Source organism: Gekko japonicus, unplaced genomic scaffold (genome assembly GCF_001447785.1).
Source record: "Gekko japonicus isolate JY-2015 unplaced genomic scaffold, Gekko_japonicus_V1.1 scaffold548, whole genome shotgun sequence".
NCBI lineage: Eukaryota > Metazoa > Chordata > Lepidosauria > Squamata > Gekkonidae > Gekko > Gekko japonicus.
The window spans coordinates 830,206-850,090 of record NW_015169791.1 but is presented as its reverse complement, the minus strand read 5'-3'; the positions used below and the strand labels follow the sequence as shown (position 1 = coordinate 850,090).

General features: G+C 42.8%; 1 protein-coding gene across 1 annotated transcript in view; it reads right to left on the bottom strand.

The window, feature by feature from the left end:
- TRHDE (thyrotropin-releasing hormone degrading enzyme) overlaps window positions 1-19,885 on the bottom strand; it is a 469,626-nt gene that overhangs the window by 67,345 nt on the left and 382,396 nt on the right. The window contains exon 10 of the mRNA XM_015417024.1: window positions 6,362-6,450. Within this exon, the coding sequence (XP_015272510.1) occupies window positions 6,362-6,450 (89 nt within the window). The remainder of the gene's footprint in view (window positions 1-6,361; window positions 6,451-19,885) is intronic.

Below are 19,885 nucleotides of genomic sequence, written 5' to 3'. Positions count from 1 at the left end.
ATGGCAGAAAGTGAAGAGGACCTTAAGAGTCTCTTGCTCAGGGTAAAAGAGGAGAGCGCAAAAGTGGGCTTGAAGCTCAACATCAAAAACACTAAGATCATGGCATCCGGCCCCATCACTCCTTGGCAAATAGAAGGGGAAGTCGTGGAAGTAGTGACAGACTTCACGTTCCTGGGATCCCAGATCACCACAGACTGTGACAGCAGCCATGAAATTAAAAGACGCCTGCTCCTTGGGAGGAAAGCGATGGCGAACCTAAACAGCATGATAAAAAGTAGAGACATCACCCTGCCAACAAAAGTCCATATGGGAACCATAGAGTTTTTTCTTGAACAATACAGTGTGTCGCGTGTCCCCCTCCCGCAACTTGTCCTGCATGATGACATCACCTCTGCTTGATGTCATTGCGCCAGGCACATTGGCACAAACAGGGCACTTACCTACACTTATTCTTTTGAATTATGGTGCTGGAGAAGACTCTTGAGAGTCCCTTGGACTGCAAGAAGATCAAATCAGTCAATCCTAAAAGAAATTAACCCTGACTATTCCCTGGAAGGCCAGATAATGAAACTGAAGCTCAAATACTTTGGCCACCAAATGAGAAGGGAGCACTCACTGGAGAAGACCCTGATGCTGGGAAAGATTGAAGGTCAAAGAAGACGGGGACGGCAAAGGATAAGATGGTTAGACAGTGTCATAGATGCAACGAACGTGAAATTGAGCAAACTTCAGAGGACGGTGGAAGACAGGAGGGCCTGGCGGGAGCTGGTCCATGGGGTCACGAAGAGTCGGACTCGACTGTGCGACTGAACAACAACAAATAAAACAGGACTTAAACAAGTGGAAGGATCTCTAAATATCATTCATGGGAAGAATCGCAACTATTAAGATGAATATTTTACCGAGACTGATGTTTTTGTTTCAAACTATTCCTGTTCTTCATAATCAAAACTTTAAAAAAGAAATTGACAAACTGATGAAACAATTTATTTGCCAAGGGAAGAGGCCAAGGGAAGAGGCCAAGAATAAAACTTAAAGCATTACAAGACTCGAAAGAAAGGGCCGGTTTCGGCCTCCCAAATTGTATCCTGTACTATAGAGCTGTGGCACTAGTGTGGATTAAAGATTGGGTTACATTAGAAAACCAAAGACTGCTAAAATTAGAAGGTCACGATATGCAATTAGGATGGCATGCATTCCTATGGTATGGGAAGATAGACTCACATAAATATTTTAAACAACATTGGTTAAGGGCAGCCTTATTAAAAGTTTGGGAACCAATTAAAAACAATTTTATGGTAAGATCTCGAAGCTGGTTGCACCTTTAGAAGCATTTACAAATCCCAGGTTGTTAGAAGAAAAATCAGAAATGAGATATGCAAATTTAATGGATGTAAAAGGTAATTTAAAGTTGCCGAGGGAACTGAATTGGTGGCAAAAAGTACAGATTGAATCAAGGTATACTAAAGATAAAGCGACTGGTTTTTATGAGGAGTGGCTTGAAATAGATAAATTAATGTTGGCAGGTGATCAGAACTTTATAAAGAAATTGTATGTTTTACTGCTTGATTACAAAATGCATGATGAGACTGTTAAAAATGTGATGGTTTCATGGGCACAGAATGTGGGTCATAATATACAATTAGATCAGTGGGACAAACTCTGGAAAAAAACATTAAGATTACAAAATCCATTGCGTATAAAGAAAATATATATAAGATGTTTTATAGATGGTATATATCGCCTGAAAAGTTAGCTAAATTTGATAAAAAATACTTGGACAAGTGCTGGAAATGTGAGAAGAAAATGGGGTCATTTTATCACATGTGATGGTTATGTGATAGAGCAAAAAAATATTGGGCAGGGATACATGTATTAATCCAACAGATTTTGAAATGTAATGTACCTTTTACTCCTGAAGTATATTTACTGAACATTTTTCCTGATAGTATTAAAAGTGATGATTCTTATCTCTTGATATGTATAACTACTTCAGCCAGAATATTATACCCTAAATATTGGAGGTGCCAAGAGATGCCAAGTAGGGAAGAATTTATCAATACGATTCTGGAAGCCGCAAAAATGGATAAATTTCCATTAACTTTGAAAGGCCACTCAAATGAGTCATTTGAAAATACTTGGCAAAGATTTCATGAATGGTATAAGCATTATATTCTTACTTAAACAGGACAAGACACATAATCAATAAGAAGAGAAGAAGACATGAAGAGACTAAAGCTCATTATTGTTCTTGCAAAATAATATTTGCTTAGTATGAGGTAGAAGCTATATGTAACAGAAAAGAGGCAATAAGTGATATGTGAAAGCTATGCTGCCATGATGTTTATGGGCAGGAGTGCCTTTGCTTGACCTGTGTACCAGCTGTGGCTGCATTCCTTTGTTCCTTATCATCTCTGACCTTGTAGCCTGCCTGTGTAGTGTCTTCCCATCAATTACCCGTGGGACTAGTTTCGATTCCCAGCATTGGGTTTAATGGCCTGGGGCCCATTCTCCTGCACGCGGGAGTCAGGCCGATTAGCCTAGGGATGGGGTGTGTGTGTGCATACAAATACCCTATATCCCATTATGCTTGTAGGAACGTAGCCATTCCTAACAGTGACGATGTTACTGCCGCTATAGCTCTTACAATAAAGTATAACCTTATGATAACCATGTACTCAATTGTTTGGCTGTGGAATCTGACAATATGTAAGCACAATGTACCCCCATTTTTATGTTTAGAAGGTGTGATATATGTTTGTATGTATGTATGTCCTTGTTAATGTTGTTATAAAAAATAAAAAACTTTTTAAAAAAGCTGAGCTGCTGTAAAAACCTGGTAGGAAAAACCCCATTGGTCTCAGATAAAAGCTGTACCCAAAATGGTGCCTATGATCTGTGGTTGCCTCCACACCTCACTGTATATCATGCTATTGTTAAGCTCTAGGAACCATTTGCAACTGCATAATCTATTTATCCACGATTGCTATAATGCAAAAATCATGTAACATCCAGTGAAATCTGGATGCAGCCTACATCAACATTGACACAGATTTCTATAGTGCCATTAGTAGCTGTGAGGAAGGGAAATCATAAGCATACTGGGTTTTCTTGAAACATCAATATAGGGGATACTAATTCATAAAGAACTTCCGTTGCCTACACCTGTTAAACACAAGCACCCTCTTTCAGTCAGGACACAGCATCCTCAGGGCCGGCTCACCCACTAGGCGAACTAGGTGTTCGGCTAGAGTGTGACAGCCCTTAGGGGTGCCAAACTGCACCCGCCTCCCACCAAAAGCCCCCTTGACAAAAGCCCTGCATCTCCCTGACCAGGTGACCGCTGCCACTGCTGAAGGTAGTCTCGCAGTGGCAGGCCCCAGCTGGAAACCCGGAGTCCGGACCCGCCCCTCCTATGCTCCCGGAGTAGCGTGTTGGCCGGGAGCTTCTGTAAGTGAGGAAGAGGAGGCCCTCGCCCGGTCGTTCGTCTCCCGGCTGGGACAACTTTCCATAGGGGCGGGGAAGCCCTGTAGCCACGTCAGCTGAGGAGGTGGGACTCTCGGGGAGCAGTCTGCACATGCTCAGGGGTACCCCCGGCAGTCCTGCCTGGTGGAGAGAGACAGAGCTGCGCACCTGGAGTAGGGGAGACCTGGGTCCTGGCCCCGAGGAGCTTGGAAGAGGAAGCCTGTGGGGGAAGAGAAGGGGGACTGTGGCCAGCCAGTCCCGCCTCCTTGCTTCCTGCCGCCTGCACCCCACTGGGCCCCCATGGCCTGTGCCGCGGCCAGGTTCGGGCACGCCCCAGCAGCTGCTGCTCTCCCGTCACTGCGGCGCTCTGTCTGTGCTACTCAGGTCAGTGTGATGTATGAATATGGGGGCTTGCCATGCTGCACTGGCTGCTTCCTCCGACAGCCCCCGCCGCCTCATCCTCCGCCACCACCACCTACACCGGAGCAGGCAGCAACTGCTCCTCTGCCAGTGGCTCCCCTCGTCCTGCCTCCGCTGGACTTCCCCCTGGGCTCCGCTTTAATCAACAGCAGCTCCACCTTGCAGCCCAACAGGGAAGCCATGTGCAGGTTGGGGGAGCCTGGGCTGGCCCCTTGGCTAAGCGAGTGGAGAGAATCAGCACATTAACCCCCCCCCCATAGCTAGTAAACCAGAACAGTCCAGTGGCACCTTAAAGACCAAGTTTTTCAGGTACCAGCTGTCCATTCTCTGTGAGGGCAGATCTGCACATCCCCCCCCCCCAATAGCTAGTATTCCAAAATAGTCCAATGACACCTTTAAGACCAAGTTTTATTCAGGTACCAGCTCTTCCTTCTCTGTGAGAGCAGATCTGCACATTTCTCCCCCCCCCATAGCCTTGTTAATGGACTTGTTATTGATTCACTGGTGTGTGTTTTTTGTTTAATGGATGTATTACTGTGCAAATTGTTACTGTAGAACCAGATCAAGAACAAAGACATTTATGTCTGAAAATTGGCGGGTGCATGGGGGAGGGGGGCGCCAGAAGGTAGCCTCGTCTAGTGTGCTAAAAAACCTGGAGCCGGCCCTGAGCATCCTTACCAGGAAGAAAAATTATTTATCTAAATGTCATCCTGAAATGAAGAACAATCTTATTCTCATCACTTTACACTGTCTCCTGGCAAATATTCACACCTTCACTCCAGAAATCCTGCTGGATTTTTTATTTTTACTTACTACTCTGAGTCAGCTAGGCATTCATTGTATTCATGCACTGTATTTGCATAGACACTTGCCCATACTCATGGAAAACACTACATTAAACAGCATCCAAAGATACTATTGGGTTTTATTTTGTTTATCATTAAGACTCCATGATGTGGACTCTATCCAGCCTCTTCATTCCTTATTTCGGGGGGGGGACGCGAGGGGACGCCATCCCCCCGGGTGAGGTGTGGGGGGGCGGGGCACAGGAAGCCCCGCCCCCTGCTTCCGGCCACCCTCTGCTTCCCCCTCATTCAATCACAGGAGGAGCTGGAGGGGGTGTGGCATATGCTAATGAGTTATGCTAATGAGTCCCCCTAGCTCTTTTTCTAGGAAATGACCTCTGATTACAATTATTCATAAATAAATAATGCCTTTGATAGAGGAGCTTTTTCACAACTTAATAACTCTTGATATAACATCTTATAATCACATATAATAGTTGATTGTTGTCTGCTCTGAATTTAGCTATCATCTTGGGGGGGGGGTTATATACCATCAATAATCTTGAGGACTGTGAATGTGAAAGATATACGGATTAGGTAAAGGACAGCATTTTGTGCACACAGCAACAGATTGACTGTTACATTAGGGCTGACAGCTCTGTGATATAATGGCTTTATAATCTGACCAAACTACTCCTAAAGTCAAACCCATACCTTATACTAGAAAGTTGGGATTCTTTGATTTGACTGGTATAAGAGAGGTTACAATTCGTACATAAACTTCTAGGGTGCTAGGCTCCAGGATACCATTAGCACTTAATGGCCTGTTAAAGAGCAAAAGAAAAAAGACTGTGTGTTACACAGGCTTCGTGAGTGCTTCCTTCCAGGAAATCTCATGCTGAAGGAAAAGTTTTATAAGAACTGTATTCTATAAAATTGGTTCAATTTTCCCTCTTCTACCAGCTATCAGGGTTGTTGGTTTTTTTGTAGCTATTTCATTCAAACATTCTCCTCTCTTGTACCCCATCTGCTACGATACAGGATTAGTAGCAAAAATAAGAGAAAACAGCTAGTTTTGTACCACTTGCAAAAAGGGGTTTCTATTAGCTTCAAAATTATACAAAGCATTTCAGTTTCATTGCTTTAAAGTTGACTACCATGATATCAGAACTGAAAGAATGGTGACAGCAAAAGATAGCTATCAAAGGAATATGATCTTCTCAAAGCCTAGAATCATGGATGTTTATGCTATCAGTAAATGTACTTTAAGAGAGAGTCAGATTTTTCTATAATCTTTTCTTAATCTTCTTGAACAATGAGTTTGAAAGAGAAAATATCTGAATTTTTAACAATTTAATATTATAGATTTAACACCTTTATTAGAGCAAATATAAGTTATCTTGCTTTTACATTAAGTGAACTGAATTGCATTAAATAATATGACACACAAAATTTTACATGTTTCAGATTACCTTGGTGCCCTAGAAATGTCTTATTGTATTCCTTTACTTATGTTAGAATTAGTAACACTTTTTATTCCTCTTTGATCTTATTTCTTAATTTAAAAAAGAAGAAGCAGAAATAGTGTTTAGCATAAGTAACCTATGTCCTAAGCTCAATTATGAAGAAACAGTTCAGGAAAACACAATAATGCTTTACGAGAATCCACTGGGAGGAAAGTTTATTTTTACCTGATTTGTTAGACACCCATATAATTGCCTCTGATGAGATGTGGCTCGTATTTCCTACTGCAATTGTTAATGGAATCTGCCACAAGTAGCTGCAAGACAAAGGAGGGCGATCTAAGAATAAAATACTGAACTGATTCCTCACTTAACAACAATCAGGGATTACATCAAAGGATCAAACAATTTCAGCTGCAGTGCAAAGATTTTGATTCTGCCAAGTTGCTTTCCCTTTAAAATGAGTTTGCTATTGGCAGCAAAGCAATGAGACAGTCATTCATCTTTCAGGGAAGATACCAAACGTATTTTTAACATACTATCATTACAAACTACTTTCTAGTAAAATAAAATAAGTTACAAAACAGAGAAGAACTATTTCAACAGTGAAAACAGCATAACTAAAATTAATTTAAACAGTTGAAGGTCTAAAATGAACATATGTTTTGGTTTAAGTTCTAGTAATGTCATTTCTAGTAATGTCATTTTTAAGTACCTTTTTAAAGGCTTCTGACAATAAAATTCCATCCTCCACTGCTTACTACTTTGCATAATTATTCATATCTCTGTTAATCAAGTGTAAAATGCTACAAGTTTATATCCATTTTACACAGATGAACTGTACTAGAAAAATCAAGCTCCAGTATGCTAATGATACCCAAAATGAACCCACAAAACATGTATAGTCATTTGCTACAGGAGTTCCTTTAAACTTAATGTACTTTTAAAGGTTTGTGATGAGTCACACAGGATAAATGGAAGATTTCACTCTCTAATCAAAAGATTTTTAGAAATCTAGTCACAGCGATCATTCTTCTAAAGAACCTGTTGTTGTTTTTTAAAGGGACAGCAACCAATGTGATATTGTAGCTGATATATTCAGAGCCCGAGAAACTGGGCTTTGTTAGAATATGTTTATCATACATTTGTTTATACACTGATTATAAACAGTACTTTTTAATATAAATACTTATTAAGAACGTCCATCAGAGCTATTCACAGAGTCACCACTTATGATTTCTAAGGAGTTGAGGATGGCAAAAGAGCTTTCAAGAAGTAAGGGGCAAGACATACAACAATGTTCATAGGTCCATTCTTTAATATATTCAAGATTAAACCGCAAATTTCAGCATATTTAAGAGCATGTATTGTGCTTATTTTTAACCTTTGGCATATATAAATACTACAAAGATCCATTTAATTATTTACTGCAAAAGGGAACTATTATGTAGACCTAGCACAAAAGCCAGAAATACAGGGGATTCTGAGGAATAAACACATTAATCTGAAATGCATATGTGTGTGACTGACTGCTCTGCCTTCCATAAATGGTGCTCTCCCTACCTTGCCCCTGAGACCTGCTCTTTTCTTGCCTCAGCTACTTCTGTTAGTCCTATACATACAAACCACCAAACACATACCTGCAGTTAACCCAGCCTGATGCTCACATTCTAAACGCATAAATGACTTAACAGAATAAACAGATGTATTAGGAGGCAACACAATAAAATGTACTTTGGCATCATCAAGCAAAAATATATATATAAACATAAAATACATCCTTCCCCACCCCCAAATCCAAAAGCAGGAAAATTGGACTTGCATAATTCTTTGTATGAGTTGACACCCACAAGTGTTACTGTATGTTAGGTTGTTTCAGCTCTGTTTCAGATTTCTGCAGTCCAAACTCCACTGCACAATTTTATTGGATGTCCCATGCTATTAATTGTATTTGACTTACACTATGGAATCTGCCTTCAGTTTCAGTGAGAAAGGTGGACTATAAATAATGTAAATAAATAAATAAAACATAGAACTCTGGATTGCATAAGAAACAGAAGATTTGTATTAACTTACCGTGAAGCTTTCTTCTCGGTGGTCCAGAGTGGGGCAGTCCTTGACTCCTTACTCCTAGGAAAGCACCTCCTCTTCCGTAAACAGGACTGGTCAAACTTGATCCCAGGGAGGAAGGGCTTATCTTCTGATCCCCAGTCATATCGAAAGCCAACCTCCTTCGAACACCTGTTAATATAAGCTTAACAAACATTCCCTTCATTCCCTCAACCCCGGTAGCCACAAAAAACTACCAGTATCCAGAAGTTCCGACGACAACAAACCTTTATTTAAACTTCAACCATAACAATTAACAGTAGTACCTTGTACGTTCTGGTCATCAGACCTTCACTTCACACAGTCCACCTAAGGTTTCTCAACTTTCCTGCAGGTCCTTGAAAGACCCAAGAATCATCACCTCCAACAAGGGTGGGTAGGACTGCCCCTCTCTGAACCACCGAGAAGGAAGCTTTAGGGTAAGTTAATACAAATCTTCCATTCTCTGGTGGTCCAGGAGTGGGGCAGTCCTTGACTCCTTACTCCTGGGACATAGAAAAGCAGGACATCCCCGTGGGGGGGTCAGGCAAGTCTTGGACTCACAAGGTGTGCTGAAGGACTCTCCTACCAAACACTGCCTCTGCCGATGCTAGTTTGTCAACTTGATAATGACTTGTAAATGAATTTACAGACCGCCAGGTAGTAGCTTTGCAAATGACCTCCAGAGAAGGGAAAGCTCTGTACACCACTGAAGTGGCCACTCCTCTCAAAGAATGAGCCGTGACTCCCTCAGAGGGTACCAACCCTTGGATTTTATATGCCTGAACTATATACTTCCTCATTAAGGTAGAATTGGATACTCCCTTCCCCAGTGAAGCTTGTCTTAAGGAGACAAATAAGGATTCTGTCTTCCTCCAACCCTTAGTCCTGTTTAAGTAAAAACTCAGTGCCCTACGCACGTCCAGACAGTGCCATAACTTCTCCTTCTCATGTATAGGGTTAGGACAGAAGGATAGCAACACAATATCCTCGGACCTATGGAACCTGGAATCGACTTTAGGAATGAATGCTGGGTCTAGACGAAGCACCACCCTGTCATTGTGAAAAACACATAGGTCCTTATGAATAGACAGAGCCCCTAACTCTGATACCCTCCGAGCGGAGGTGATCCCCACAAGGAAAATCGTCTTCAGTGTCAGTTCCTTCATGGGATAGGAAGACATGGGCTCAAAAGGTGCCTTATGCAAGGCCTGTAGCACCATGTTCAGCTTCCAGGTGGGAAATCTATGAGCCGTTGGGGGATTTATAAGAGAATCCCCCCTTAAAAAACATTTAACGTGTGGATGGTTGGAAAAGGATTTCCCGTTTTTTGCCCCTTTAACAGCAGATAGAGCTGCCACTTGGCGCTTTAGGGTGCTGGTGCCCTTTTGGAGAAAAGCCAACACCTCCCTCACTTCAGCCTGTAGTGGGCTCAGCCCCCTATCTGAACACCATTCCTGAAAGGTCTGCCATGTCCAGTGTTCCCTCTAAGCTGAGTCAGTGTGAGCTAGCTCACAGTTTAGCCTCCAGCTCACTCTTTTTTGTCTTAGCTCAGGAAGGAGGGCTCCAGAGCAAACTAAGTTATGCAGTGGCCAAATTGCTTGCTCACAACTTTAATGCCAGTAGCTCACAAAGTAGAATTTTTGCTCACAAGATCCCACAGCTTAAAGGGAACAGTGGCCATGTCCTATTATATATTTTATTAGTAGACACTTTCCTAGAAGCAAGCAGGGTACCAACCACCCCTGTTGCATAACCCAAAGTCACTAGTTGTCTCCTCTCAACCTCCAAGCTGTCAACTGTAACATCTCTGGTCGCGGATGAATTGTCAAACCCTGAGATAACAGGTCCTGTCTGAGAGTAAGTCGCCAAGGATCGCTGACTGACAATCTCACCAAGTCCTGGAACCATGCTCTCCTTGGCCAGAAGGGCACTATCAGGATCAAGTCCGCCCTCTGGTCCATCAAACACTGCAGAACCTTGGGAATGAGTGACAGAGGAGGGAAAGCGTACAGCAGACACTTTGGCCATGTCAAGTTCAGTGCATCTGTGCCTAAGGCTCCATCCCATTGTGTCTTTGAGATGAATTGAGTTACCTGAGTGTTCATGTTTGATGCGAAAAGATCCACCTTCGCTCTTCTGAACCTGTCTGTAACCTGCTGAAAAACTTCCCTGTGAAGCATCCATTCTCCTTGATCTACCATATGTCTGCTTAGCCAATCTGCTACGTTTTCTTTCCCTGCCAAGTGGACAGCTTTTATGGACTGCACATATTCCTCTGCCCATGCATCATCTGCAATGCTTCCAAATGTAGTCTTCGGAATCTCGTTCCTCCCTGGCTGTTGATATAGGCTTTGGCCGTCATATTGTCTGTCCTGATCAGAACATGCTGAAGATGAACCAGGGCTAGTTTTATCACCCTGAGTTCCAGGAAATTGATGCTCTTGGACGTCTCTGTTTCCAACCAAGCACCTTGTATCATTAGTCCCTGGGAATGTGCTCCTCATCCGAACAGACTCGCATCTGTCATCAGTATTGCACTTTGGGGTTCCTGGAGTGGCATTCCTTTTGAGAACCTGGTTGGTGTGAGCCACCACTGTAGCTCATTTTTTACTGCCTGTGGTAACACCATGACATGGACTGTCTTGTAAGCTATGACCCTCTGATAATGCAGTAGAAAACGTTGTAAGGGTCTTGTGTGCACTCTTGCCCAAGGGAGGAGGTCTTGGCATGATACCATCATGCCCTGGAGACATGCAAGAGTCATCACCTCTACTGTTTGAGTTTCCAACACCTGAGACAGGAGTGTTGAGAATTTTATCAGTCTCTCTTGAGAAATGAACACTTTGTCCTTCCTTGTATCTATTTGAATGCCCAGGTGAGTTATTGCCTGAGTCGGTAAAAGAGTACTCTTTTCCCTGTCTATTACAAATCCGTGTTCCTGTAAGACCTGAATTGTCATTTCCAAATGTTGGCTTGTTTGTAGACTGGTACTTGCTTTTATCAGGATGTCGTCCAGATAGAGCACCACCCCTCTCATCCTTAGGTCTGCCACTAATGTCACCAGCACCTTGGTAAAGACTTTTGGTGATGATCTGAGTCCAAAAGGCAGTGCCCGATATTGGAAGTGTTTGTCTTGATACGCAAACCTCAGGAATTGTCTGTGACTAATTTTGATTGGGATGTGCAGGTACGCTTCCGCCAAGTCTATGGATACTATGAAATCCCCTGCTTGCAAAGATGTCAGAATTGTTTTCAATGTGTCCATCTTGAATTTTCTCAGTTGTATGTGTTTGTTGAGCCATTTTAAATCCAAAACAGCTCTGGTGTTCCCATTCTTTTTCGGTACTGTAAAGAAGATAGAATAAACACCTTGCCGCTTCTCCATCTCTGGAACATATCTATGGCTCCAATATGCAGAAGATGTTGTATGGCCTGTATCACTGACTTGTGTTTTTCTGGTAAGTGTTTCTTAGGAATCTCCAGGAATCGGTATCTCGGAAGCCTTTTGAATTCCAAGGCATATCCCAGGGTCACCATGTCCAAAACCGATTTGTCGGAGACTGTCTAGTGCCACTGACTGGAGAATCTCTGTAGTCTGGCACCTATCCCCGTCACGGACTGGGCATAGTCATGCTGATGTAGATTTCTTAGGACCCTTTGCCGCTTGTCCGGGCTTCCTCATGGACGAGGCCCCGCATCTATGGGTTTTTGTTGCCATCTTCCTTTGAAGCCTCTGCTAGACTGTGTTCTGTCATCCTGTCTGAAGTCTCGAAAGGACTGAGGTCTCCCTTTATACTTCATAGGTTACTTCTTCGATGGCAACACCCGCTTTTTGTCCTTGTCCTCGACTAAATAGCGGTCCAGGCCTGCCCCAAATAGGTTAGCTTCTTTAAACGGCACTGCTGCCACTTTGGACCTAGCAGCTGGATCAGCATTCCAGTGTTGTAGCCAGGTGTTTCTCCTAGCTGTTACACTACAGGCCATGGCTCGTGCTGATAGTCGCATTGCGTCAAAGGACGCATCTGCTGTGAATGCTGTGGCCAGCGCAATCTTTTTCAGTTCATCTTTCAGACTCTTAGGTATATCACTGTCAGCAAAAGTTAGTTCTGATGCCCACGTGTAGGCCGCTCTGGCAAATAGTGATCCCGTAGCCGATGCCCGCAGGGAAATAGCCGAGGTCTCAAAATCCCTACACAGAGCCTTTTCTACCTTCTTATCACAACTGTCCTTCAGTAGGCCATCAGCATCCATAGGCAAAAGGGATGTGGATGCTAGTGAGTTGATTGAATCATCCACCGTGGGAAGTTTAATCCTCTTTGTTGCCTCTGGAATAAGAGTGTACAGTTTGTTAAACAGTGGGTTCCCAGACTTGGAATTGGCTGGATGTTCCCATTCTGCCATAATTATATTGTAAAAGGATGCAGGGATAGGAACTCCTGTTATTTTTTAGGTGTTTTGGGTATAGCATTGCCAGCCCCCACAGGCAGGCCCGGGTCCTCCTTGTCCTCCTGTGTCTTTGGGGTATATGTTAGTTCTAGGGACCTAATTACCTTGGACAAAACTTTATTATACAAGTCCTGTGGGAAGAGCCTAGATTGCATGATTGGCATCACCTCCTCTTCTGATAGTTTTCCTTCTTCCTCCCTTCTTCCTTTTCTGGGGTAGACAATACAGAGTCGTCGTCGTCGTCGTCGTCGTCGTCGTCGTCGTCGTCGTCGTCATCATCATCATCATCATCATCATCATCATCATCATCATCATCATCATCCAAATCACTAATTAAGGGAGTGAAACCTTTTTCTTGGACCTAGACTCTGCTTTTCTTTGTAGGGGGAGGGGTACCTTCTAAATTAGGACTCCTATCCCTCTTAGAGTTAGATCCAGAATTTTGGCCAGCAGCTGCTTGTTGCCACAGCCCTGTAAATTCCTTTTGCATTTCCTCTTTAAGCCAACATAAAAGTTTAAACTGGGCTTCAGCCCCAGAATTTTGCATGGTTTGAGAAGTTAAACTGATGAACTGTGAGGGTTCCAGGCTCTCAGAACCTTGAGAGCTAGATGTTCCTGCCTTTTCAGCCATTTTAGTGGATATCTGAAAGTAAAAGTAGTCACCATCACTATTCTATCCACCCTAAATGGAGGATCCTTCTCCCCCCTTTGTTATGGCACACTCAGAAGGCACTGAGCAGAGTTGATTCGCCATTACCCAGCCAGAAAACTTTAGATGGAAGGACCCTTAACCAGGTCTATATCCCAGTCTCAAAGTCAGCCCCAACCAGCCCTGCTTGAAAAGAGAGGAAAGGTGGGATGGCCAAGGCAAAAAAGGAGGGTGTGTGTGAAAAGGCAAAGGTACACCTTCGCACACGTTCCTCTCTTCCATTTCCCCCATCGCCTATGCGTTTCACCTTACACAGTCCTACTGTGATTCAGATTATCGGGTAGACTGCTCTGGAATTCCTTCCTCCTTGCCACCTTCTGTAAGCAAGAGAGGGCTCCGTTGGTGTGCCGAAAAGGAAAAGAGGCCATGTTTTTTCCTGTGTATCCCCCGGGACACCGCTTTCCCACCTCTTCGCTTGTCGTCTCACTCCCAGGCCGCTGCTTTAAGCTGCGGTCCAACAGGGGTCAGGAGTGGAGAAGCTAGCCACAACCGCACTCCCAGCGGGGCCCAGAGAGGATTCCTCGACGTCGCGGTCACCTGGTTCCCAGCGTAGCCGGTGTCGGATTCACAATAAAGCGTCTCTCACAGACGCAATAGCCAGGAAAGGAATTACCTTCCACTAAGGCCTCCTTGCTTGTTGTTGTCGATTTTGAAAGTCGTTCAGGATTTTTGTGCTCATAGATCACAGCCAGCACGTCGTGCATCGAAAGCAGGGCCGGTAAGACTGGGGATCAGAGGATAAGCCCCTCCTCCCTGGTATCAAGTTTGACTGACCCTGTTTATGGAAGAGGAGGTGCTTTCCCAGGAGTAAGTAGTCAAGGACTGCCCTACTCCTGGACCACTGGGAAGTCAGGACTATATGTCTTCAACCAAACAAGAGTTTCACAGCCCTTTGTTCATCTTATCACCAGCAATAGCATTTGACAGGGAGAAGACTAGTCCAAGACTAGAAATAAAAGATAGAATTAAACCATACTGGGAGAGATGGCCCAGATGGAAATATCTGCATGAGAGAACTTGCATACTCAGGATGGGGCAAAGACCCTCCCCTTCCACCAATTACTTTCCTCCTACAATACAGGTTTAAATCTGCCCTGAATCATGAAAATCTAATTAGTTGTAATGAATTTTTGACTATCACTTGACTAGTAAAATTAAGAGGAAATAGATTAACCCTGCTGTGGGGAAATATTCTCAGTATTAGTATAAGTCTTTGGCTTTGTCAGTTTAAAATTACACACATGCACTCTTCTTCCCCATCCATGCCAATGCTAATAAAGTTACTGAAAGGATTATTAGAAATAGCTTACTAGTTAGCATAATTAGATACAACACAGTAAAAAAGACACTTTCACATTGTTACAGCAGGCTTTTTACTATGGTTGTAATTCAGAACATAGTTAAATTTCATTGATTTTGTTGGACTGCAGCCCATCTTATTATTTTGAGATCAAGTGTAATCTAATTCATTTTAAGGTGCCTGGTTGTGTGATAAAATACATAATGCTGTCATATCTTTACATCCCAGCTTATTGGCATGTACTGGGGCTTCTAAAAAGGATCTGACAAACTCCTTCATCGAAGATTCCTGTGTAAACGTGGTCATGGATTAAGAGGATGGGTTCTTTTTTAAAAAAACCTGGAAGCAGAGGGTAGTAACAAACAGATGGTTTTGACAACAGAGGGAAAAAATAAGGTCCCCCCCACCCAAGGATCTGGGACCAGTACTATTTAATCTGCAGCCTTGGATCATAAAATACAGAGCTGGATGTCTTCTGCTTATTGATGACATCCAACCTCAAAGCTCCAGATGATCCCAATTAATGGACTCATATAAATGTTGAAGAGAGAATAGAACCCTGTGGCATTCCATATGTATAGCTGAATGTTCTTTAACTTATACTAAACAATAGCTAAACAATCAGATCCCTTAATGAGCTGTCTAGACAATGGAAAATATTAAAGAAATGCTAACACTTCATAAGGGTGGTATTTGGAGTGAGAGGGAATTGTATAGTTCCTTAGATAAATGGTCCTTATTTTTGGAAAAGGTGGAACAAGGGGAGTTGATTGTTTAAGTGGGTCATGGGAGGGTGTCATCATTCTATGTCCCCATATTATACTGCTTTCATTCTTTACCTGACCGTAGTGATTTGTAAGACTGTCTCAAGCTTTATTGTTCATGTCTTTTGAAATATTAAAAAATTATATATAAAAAAATAAGGGTGGTATTTCCAATTTAACAAAAGTGTTATTCGCATTGAAACACAACTGTAATTGATAAGCATTTCCAATCTCCCATTGTGTCCCTGACCCAGCTGTAGTTTGGGCAACTGATCACATGTAACAACCAATGTTCCCTCTAAGCAGTGGGCATTAAAGTTGTGAACAAGCAATTTGGCTACTGCATAAATTAGTTTGCTCTGGAGCCATCCTTCCTGAGCTAAGACAAAAATGTGTGAGCTGGAGACTAAAAAACTGTGAGCTAGCTCACACTAACTCAGCTTGGAGGGAACACTGGTAACAACTGGTATCCCCAAGACGTGCATCAATATTCCCTTCAAAAGATATGGTCAGATCAAAAGGGGTTGGAAAAATAACATGGATAGAAATGCACATCAGAATTGTATCTGCAACTTGCACAGATGTGTACATGAAATTATTGCTTGGTTCGTTTTTTGGTTATTTTAATTAAATTACTCTCCTCCGTATCTTCTTTTACCACCTATCACTTCGGATTTGTTTTTCATCGAAGATGTGCTACTGTTCATATCCTCCCTTTTTCATATTTCAGAATCATTTCCTTCCTCATTTTCTGCTCATTAGAGCACAATTGAAGATATAGCTAAAGAAATTACTAATGTCTATTTATTATAACCACTTCAATGCTTATAATAAACAGTCAGTGGCACAGAATTCTAGGATAGCCTGAAAAGAAGGAGCATTATTTATACAATTGCCTTGTTTAAATCAATAACAGAATTGTTTTATGAGGAACTTCAAGATTCATGACGGAAAACTGAATAGGGGTCTTGGATCAGTTTTAAATTTTAAGCTTCAGTGCAATTGATGTTAAATGACAAAAGCAGATACAATAAACATACAGTGTATTTTCCCTTTTTATGCTGAAATTCATAGTTATGTTTTGTTTTCATCCTGCTTGTGTACGTACATAAGAATATTAACTACATAAGAATTACCAGAAATTCTACTCTTGTGACTAGATTTTTTAAAATTAAGTATGTGAATTCTCCTGTGGCAGTGACTGAAAAAATACCCTCCATACCAAAGGGGGTGGGGGAATGATATCACTCATCTATACATTTGTAAGGTTTATTGATGTTAATCATTATTAGAACTATGGATCAATACAGAAGTTTCAGATTCTGCAAAACAAAGTGGCTAGAAGCTATACAGTAAAGGTAGAACTTTACCAACTGCAATCATAGATATAGGTGATGTTTCTGGGAAGTTATTCTACACAAGTGGAGGCTGAAAAATGGACTTTCATGCTCATACAAATAATCATCTTTAAGCAGAGATGTGAAGGCCCAGGAAAAAAACCACAGAAAAAAATAGGGGAAAATCAATTTTTTTCCCCGAGGCCTATTTTTTTTTTTTCAATTTTCCAAATGGAAAAATTGGAAATTCCGGAGAGTATTTAAAAAACTCCTATGAAATATTTTCTCTTTTAGAATGATTGAAATGCTTTTAAAGAAAATGGAGGCACCCTGTAGATACATATAGCTCTTAAATACCAAGATGCATTTCTGTACCTAGAAGGACACCTAGTTTTCATGAGGGGAGCATGCAGGGCTTTCAATGCTTTCATCTTCTGTTGTCATTTTGACCTGACTTGTGTTTGCCCTTGCGGCTGACCTTTTCACCTCTCCCTCAAACCACTGTGACACATATATCCACAGACTGGGTAAAAAGTAGCTTATTGCCCTAACTTGCTGGTAGGGCTGCCAAGAGCCACCATGGTACCCCAGACAAAGATTCCACCTGGGTCCCCCCCATGACCCTAATCCTAACCATCTGTCAAATTTTGTAATTTAATATCTGTACACACATCCATATATATACCAGTATAGGATACATCTGATGAAGTGGGTTATAGCTCACAAAAAACGTCCTATCACAATACATCTTTAGTACGTAAATCAGTGAGAAATCTACTTCCGTTTACTTTTGTGCATTTATTCAGCACAAAAGTAAGGGAAAATTGATTATGAGAAGTACTGGGAACACTGGGATTAATTTTGCTGACATATTTTCCAAAACATATTCTGTAATTTGTCATACAACATGAAACAATGTCTGCAGTAGCAAAGCAACATTTACAAAGGGATATTAGATGTTCCACCAATACAACCACAACCCACTGCCTGAACAGTGTTCAAAATGTAATTAAATCTAATGCGGGGGGGGGGGAGTTCTAACATCTGTTCCCCATGTGCACCCAATACAATAGATTAACATTCCATGCATGGGGGTTATCCTTTTACTAGTTTGATGGATCATGGGGAAATATGAGGAGAGGAGGAGGAGGAGGAGATTGGATTTATACCCCACCCTTCACTTGGAGTCTCAGAGCAGCTTACAAACTCCTCTCCCTTCCCCTCCCCACAAACAGACACCCTGTGAGGTGGGTGGGGCTGAGAGAACTCTGACACAAACTGCTCTTTCAGGAACAGCTGTGCCAGAGCTTGTGACTGACCCAAGGTCACATCAGCAAGTGCAAGTGGAGGAGTGGGGAATCAAACCCGGTTCTCCCAGATTAGAGTCCGCACACTTAACCACTACACCAAACTGGCTCTCTGAACACCCCTCCCCCCTTTTGTTCATAATAGTAATAAGGGGTTTGCTGCTATACTAACATTAAGTACATTCTAAGTTGCCAATTAGGGCTGACAAGGACTTGAGACCAAGACTGACAAATAAAGGGGGGGAACTAGAAGGGGGGAGAGATAAATTAAGACATATCATGAAATGTAGAGAACAAAATTGAAAATTAGTATGGAAAAGAGGAAGAGAAATTAAGAAAAAGGGAAGGTTGTTTTATTTTCTATAACATTTAATAACATGGCCAGACAGACAAAACTAGACTGGGTGGAAGGAAAGAATGAGGGGGAAAGACTGCTGGAAACAACAAACTTGTTAGGAGGCTGCAGCCTGGCAGTGACTCAGGAAGCCATAAACTGTGCTGGCTGGTCTTGCCTTGCTCCAGTGCTGGCTTGGTTGATGGGTTTAACAGGATATGAAAGTGTTTGGCTCCTCATATTAGAGCATAAGGCAGAGCAAATGCTATTTACTGTGCTCTGCCATCCCTGTGCCCCTAGTGTCTACAACGTAGAACTCCATTAGAAGTAAAATAAATCACATGCATTCTGAATGCAGCATGAGGCTGGCTTCAGGGGCTCTCCAGCTGACTTGGGCCTAGGGTTGCCAGCCCCCAGGTGGGAGCAGAGGATCCCCCTATTTCATGGGATCCAGCCCACCACTAGCCAGCTGGCTGGCAGGGGGAAAACTCACCCCCAACAGCCATGGTTGGGCGCAATGTCCCCAGTGTGATGATGTCACGTGGAAGTGATGTCATCATGTCGGGGACATGAACACAGTGACACTGGCATTTTTGGCAACCATAGAGTTTTGCCCAAAATACCAGAGTGCCACCGTGCAACGTCCCTGGCATGATGATGTCACTTCCGTGTGATATCATCATGCTGGGATGTTGTGTGCGGTGACGTCACCTGGCCCCCCCACTCCTGGGAAGCTCCCTCCCACCCCTGCCAGCAGAAGAAAAGGACCTGGCAACCTTACTTGGGCCCCAGTCTCCCGCTCTCAATGGCCCTGCTTGCTGGAGGGAAAAAGAGATCAGAACAAATGGGGGCAGAGGAAGGCTCCTTCTTTTTGTGGTCTGACAGCCTCCCAACCAAGCCAGGCTGCTGCCAGCTAGGGAGGTGAGTTACCTTGGCTGCCATGGAGGCCATCATGAAAGCCTCCCACCACCCTGCTAACAACAGGTAGCCCACTGTACCTCATCTGCCTTCCCACCCCCCCTTGCAGACCTGTAAATAGGACTCCCAGGTAAGTCCAGGCCCTCGCTCATCTAAGCACAGTAAAAGCTATGTTATCCAGCACTGTTGTGAAATGGGGTTGCAAATATTCTACTTACTCGAGCTTACTGCTTTGCCATGCCCCATACCTAGAGGAATCCACAGCAACCAAAACATGTCCTTTCAGTACACCATGGCAACAGCCCCTACTCCTGGCTAGGGGTGTGCAAAAAAAAAAAATTCGGTAAAATTCGGATTCGGGTTTATTGAACCCGAATTTTTTCGGGAAACCCGAAAAAACCCGAATTTCTATATCGGTAAACCATAGATATCCGAAAATTTTCGGAAAACTCGAAAAATTCGGGTCCATTATAACCAATGGGGCCATTGAAGTCAATGGCAAAAAACCTCTTGAAACTTTGCGGGGGGCTGGGGGGGAGGGGGGAG